General features: G+C 45.4%; 1 protein-coding gene across 1 annotated transcript in view; it reads left to right on the top strand.

Annotated features, from left to right (window-relative positions):
* The window catches only part of Synj2 (synaptojanin 2), a gene marked incomplete at its 5' end in the record, with an annotated part of 103,431 nt that overhangs the window by 63,387 nt on the left and 34,044 nt on the right, over nucleotides 1–6,000 (top strand). The window contains 2 exons of the mRNA XM_010625249.1: nucleotides 624–685; nucleotides 4,678–4,774. Coding sequence (XP_010623551.1) covers nucleotides 624–685; nucleotides 4,678–4,774 — 159 coding nt within the window. The remainder of the gene's footprint in view (nucleotides 1–623; nucleotides 686–4,677; nucleotides 4,775–6,000) is intronic.

The following is a 6,000-nucleotide window of genomic DNA, read 5'->3' as shown; positions in this document are numbered from 1 at the left end:
TTTTTTTTTTTTTTTTTGGTACAGGGGATTGAACCCGGGACCTTCTGCTTGTGAGGCAGACCGCAGCACCACTGAGATAAATCCCCAGCCCTCTTGATATATGTTTTTAAGAGTAAGTTGAGGGCTAGGGATTTAGTTCAGTGGCACTGTGCCTGCCCGGCAAGAGCAAGGTCCTAAGTTCGATCCCTGTACCAAAAAAGTAGGGTATTAAACAGGTGCTTCTAAATATTAAGACAAATTAAATAGGACAGCCCTTGTTAAGATCCTTGGAGTAAAGAGGCTGGAAAACAGCTTCTCACCCCCTCACTGGTTTGGCTGGAGAGTCTGGCAATCTGATCCCTCCCTTGAGCTCTTACCTGGAATTTCTCTTGTCTGTGTAAAGGATTCCAGCCAGGAGGGGCAGTGCTACAGTCAGGACTGGGCATCAGTAGAGCCACACTTCAATTGGGAGCACTGTTTGCAGAATCCAGGGAGCATGGTCTTCCTGAGCTAGGGATGGGCCAAAAGGTAGCCAAGTGGCTGCCACATGCAGCCTGACTGGTGGTGAAAGGAAGAATGGGAAAATGGTCCTTCCGGGGCTTGCAGAGCAGAGGATTCACTGTTGTTGTCTCTCTTTGCTTTAGGTTGGCTCTCATCATCTGAGGCTTCACAGAGGCCTGGAGGCCAACGCCCCTGCTTTTGACAGGTAGGGACCATGGGATACCATCTAAGACCGTCATCCTCCATTCACATGGGCTCAGGGGAGGGACAACATGGGGAGGATCCCAAACCTTGAATCTAAATCTGCCTTTTATGTTGGTCCTTTGTGCAAGAAAGGAGCTTACAAAAATGGGATTTTTTTTCCACTTTCAGATTTCCCTGAAGGTTAATTAATGTTCAGGTAGCAATGTACAATTATTAGTTATTTCTTGCAATGAAGCTTTCTCCATTTGTTTTTTTTTAATAAGGGATAATCTAAGTCAGATATTAACAGCTGTTTTTGTTTTTAAAGTAATATATTGGGTTTTTTTAATTTATAAATGAGTTTAAAGTGAAAGAATACTCTTAATTCCCAAAGTCCACACTTGAGATTTTATTACTGGCAATTTTTTCGTGTGTATCCTAGACAAAAATTTTGGCATATATTTTTAAATTTTTGTTTTTTAAAATTTTCATTTTTTAAAACACAAATTGAGGTATTCTTATAATCCCAGTACTCAGGAGGCTGAAGCAGAAAGATCATGGGTTCAAGGCCAGCCTGGGCTACATCGTGAGACTGTCTCAAAAAATAAAAACCAGACAAGAAAAACACACAAATTGGATCATAATCACTCTCCCTGTTTTATACCTGGCTTAAGAAAAGCCATTACTGAGCTGAATTATTTTAATCTGTACTTGAAATGGTTAATAGCTTCTTAAAAATTTGTTTTTTAGAATCTAAGCTAATTTTTAAAAATCATCTTATTGAATATAATAGAAATTCTCAAGAATAATGGTGGTGGTGCGTGCCTGTAATTTCAACACTCTGGAGGCTGAGGCAGGAGGATTGCTATGAATTGAGGCCAACCTGGGGTACATAGTGAGTTCAAGGCCAGCCTGAACTACATAGCAAGACTTTGTCTCAAAAAACAAAAAATTTTTTTTCAATGTTTAATCTTCCAATCTAAAATTTATCGGGTCTTTAAATTCGCTGGTATACTTTTTTTGTTAAATATAACACTGGGAACACAAGCCCAGCTGTAACCCCCTAATTAGCATCTTACAAATTGTAGGCGTTTACGTAAGAAATGTATAATTTGGTAATGAAAAAGCATTGCCTTTCCCCAGAATGCGATTAGTATATTCTGAGCATTATATACATAGAGTTATTTTGGTAGCTGTCTGTTAAAAATCCTCATGAAATAGTAAACAAAGCTGACAATTAAATTCTACCCAAAATGACCCAAAACAAAGGGAAGGGGTCACACTGGGCTTGCTTCAAAAATCGTTATATGGGGCCCATGGGCAGCCTAGCAGTAGAGCACTGGCCTACCACATACAAGGCTGTAGAGGATCAGCACCACAAAACAAAAAACAAATGCAGCCAATCTGTGGCCCTCAACAGGTGAGGCAAAAGGTTACCAAGTTTGAGGCCAGCCTGGACTACATAGTGAAATCCTGTCTCAAAAAGCCAAAAACAAAACAAAAACACTCATGTGTTTGTGAATTTAAGCACATTTACATAAACTTGGATTATTTTATGATCCAGGAAATGCCTGCTGGGAATGACCCACGTATCTGATGGTGGGAGGACTGTTTTTCATAAGCACCCCAGAAGCTGCTTTGCCCCTTAGTGAGCTTCCCAAATCTAAGGATAAATTTAGACTCTCTTGCAGTCATTGAAAAACTGATTGAAACCATTAAGACTGTTTGCAGGCATGGACTGCTCATAGTTTTGGCTGACAGTGCTTCTTTAATGCTTTTCAATGGTGACATCTGACTAGCATTGTGAGTTCTGATGTTCCTTTGGGAGGAGCTGCTCAATCATGTTGCTAAGGTTGGTCCTCTCATTTGAGAGTAGTATTTGGAAATAAGGGTTAGGGAGGCTCTGGCCTGTCCTACTCAATCCTTTTCTTTTTGCATTTCTGAGCTCTAAAGAGTCTTTTGGTTTTTTTCGTGGACTTGGTCCAAGAAAATCCTTTTTCTCAGCCCCCAAAAGCCTTCACAGGGACCCGTCTTTACTCAAGGAGTGGGCTTTCTCCATCAGGCTCCTTCGGCACATTCTGAGTTTGTCTGCAATCATTCTGTCTCTGTGCTGTGCATCTGAGGTAGGGTTGGGAGCAGGCCTTTGGCTGTGGCTGCTTGGGCAGGAGCTTGTCATCTCAGCATGGTGCTGAGTATCCTTGGGAGTGTGGACCTTTCTGGAGGATGGTGCCTGCACCTCCTTTACAGGATAGTGAGGTTCTTCTCTACGTACTGTGTCTCATTTTGCGTGGCTGCTGTGTCTGGAATCAGAATCGTAGTGTGTCTAAAAGTTTGTCCCTTCCTGAAAATGAGAGGAGGGATGCTTCCCAAGGGAAACCTAACTCCTTGAGGTCCTGAAACATCTTCTCACTAACTTCCCATGAGAGCAATCTATGGGTAGAGAAAGTGAAAGGGCCAAATGCCCAGAGCAACCAAGGCAGGAGTGCATCTTTTATCACACAAGAACGTTATTTTTTGAATTTTTATTTATTTATTTTTTTTTTATTTTTTTATTTTTTTTTGGTACCAGGGATCAAAGTCGGGTCCTTGTGCTTGTGAGGCAGGCGGCAGCACCACTGAGCTAATCACCAGCCCTAAGAACATTATTTTTTAATTAAAGAGAAGGGAAGAAACAAAAAACCAACATCCATATGTTGAGCACTGTCTTGGTCCCTTTCATCTTTTTCCCTCTTAGGATTTCTCTCTGCACAGGGAAGCTGAGCCTGATTGTGCAGATGAAGGAACCAGCTCAGAAGGGATGGCTGACTTGGTCCAGGGCTTGAGCCTGGTGACAGGATAAAGGACAGGAATTGATAGTAGTAGTATTTCTCTTCCAACCCTGGAATCTGGAGAAGTAGGTGGAGGGATCTGACATTGGCCTTTTTTCTGATAAGCTGCGTTGTGGGACGTGACTTGGATATGGCGAGCTTGCTTCCTTATGTCACCTGGTGATGCTCGAAGCTGGGCACTTGGCCTTCCTCACCACACAAAGCCCCACGTGCCAGAACTCGGGCCAGACTCTCCTCCCCTGGGCAGATCCCGGAAGGGCAGAACCCCACATGTTCCACCTCTCCTTGCCCAGCTCTGAGCTGCCAGGAACAATGCTCTAGCGGATTCCTCCCCTGAGAGGCAGGAGCCTGGAGGGGGCTCACTGTTCACTGAGGTCAGCCACTCAGCGGCAAGCCCAACTGGAAACTGCCCCCTTCAGAATTCATATTCTTTCTACACTGTGTGCTCTCCATCAAAGTTAGAGGATTTCTTTCTCTCACTGGGCTAAAAATGGTATGTGTGTATATGTGATCTTTTTTTTTTTTATCTCTTTATAAAAGAAACCTGTTGTGTAGAAATTTAGAAAAGAAAAATGTTCAGAACAGAAAAAAACTTTAAATCTACAATATTCCATTGCTTTTAACATCATGGTATATTTCTTTCCAGGCTTTTGTCTAAATTTAGGCATAAAGATCTCACTATTAAGTTACAATTTTTTGTCTGCTTTTTTGTAGTTCTTTTAAGTACTACATTTAAACATCTCTAACATTAAAATTACAAAGTTACTTTTATCGAGCTGATGAAAAGGAATAAATACTGGAGTGTCTCCCAGTATCTCGCTGTGCATAATTAAAAATAGCCTGTGACACAGGAACACTTGTCAAGAGCCTGCAAGTTTTATTGTACCTTCTTGTTTTAGTTGAGCACTAGATTTGGTGGTAGCCCTTTACAGAGGAGCCAGCAAAGCCTTCATGTCATTCCTGTCTTGGACCTTCTGTGCAGACAGTCTGTTCCGGTCAGGGCCATTTCCATTGAGCAGTGGTGGTAGCTGAGGAGTCATTTTCTCTACCCTGGGCTCATTTTCCACCCTCAGGCCGGTGGCATGGCTGAGAACATGTCATCCCTTTTGTACATCTTCCCTGAGGTGCCCATGACCAGGCGGCCGGTCTGGATCTTGGTGTCACCACCCACCCGCTGCCATTGCAGGCACATGGTGCTTCTGAAGGAGCAGTACGGGAAACAGGTGGTCGTGAACCTGCTGGGAAGCAGAGGCGGAGAGGAGGTGCTCAACAGGGCCTTCAAGGTAACCCCACTCCCGATGTCTCCACCCAGGGCTGGGCTGTGGAGAGGGTGAGGCGGCCCCACTCAGGCGGGCTCTTGTGAGATGGAGGACAGCAGTTGGCTTTTCTGAGGTTTCAGAGGCTCCCCAGGGCTTCAGTTAGTGGACAAGCTGCACCAGAATTTGCTCAGAATCAGAACAAAGCAGCATTTTGCCAAGCCCCCCATGGACAGGGAGGCCTTCCAACTTTCTCCTGAAGAATTGCTTGGTCCAGAAAGGGAGAAGGTGGGGCCTAGTAGCAGGCTAGCACCTCCTTAAACCTTCACACCAACACTGCAGGGACTTTGTGCTTCAGTCTCCTCCAGGCCCTGGTTGGCTCAAAACAGGGTGCTGTGTGGCTTCCTCCTGCCGCCTGGGTGGCCTTCAAGTCTCCACTCTCATTTGGGCTGCTGGTGGAAGCTGGGTGCCAGCTCCTGGTGGGCTCCTCCTACCTTCTGGGTGCCCAGTTGTAGAGAGGGTGAATCACAGGGTGAAGAAGCAGAGCAGAGGACTCCACCCAGGCCTCTCCTGGTCACAGCCCAGGTTTCCAGGAGCTACCAGGCTGCCCTAGAATGAGTTGTGGGGGCCTCCTCATTCCTCACCCAAGCTTCATAGCCGCTCTTAGTGGAGAAAGACCCTCTGGTTGTTAAAAGCGCAAAGAAGCCCCTTACTGAGAGAACTCGCATTATGACTGTAGTCATCTGGGCAGGGCTGAGGACCAGCCCATCCTGTCACTCTGACCCCTGACCCCTGGCTGGAGGAAGCACAGTCCAACTGGGGTGCTCATTTTACAATGCTTAGAAGAGCCCCAGATGTGGAGCAGGGACTTTCTGGATGTCAGTTTTATTTGGCCAGACCTGCTTTTCCTGTTTGGTTTGTTGCTATGAGCGATGTGATCAAGAAACCCCTCCCTTCCCACACATTTTGGCAGCAATGCTGCCAGCTTATTTTAAGACAAAAGGTGGGGGAAAAACCCTTTTCCCTTTTCTGCATTAAGTTACACAGAAAGGACGCCCTCAACAGCTCCTGCCCCCACTTCAGCATCTGGTAGCAGAGCCTCTCTCCTAGCAGCTGGTGGCAGTGTCCCTGGCACTGAAGTGAAAAGTCTCTTTTGTAACCAGAAGGCAGGAAGTGGCCTTGGGGTGGGACACAGGTAGAGGCAACGCTCCAGCGCAGACCTGGGTCAAGGCCCTGACTAGTGAGTCCCCTAA

Source organism: Fukomys damarensis, unplaced genomic scaffold, assembly GCF_012274545.1.
Source record: "Fukomys damarensis isolate Sample0158 unplaced genomic scaffold, DMR_v1.0_HiC HiC_scaffold_14, whole genome shotgun sequence".
Lineage (NCBI taxonomy): Eukaryota > Metazoa > Chordata > Mammalia > Rodentia > Bathyergidae > Fukomys > Fukomys damarensis.
Note: the sequence above shows the minus strand (reverse complement) of the source record. Positions and strands in the feature narration are given on the sequence as shown.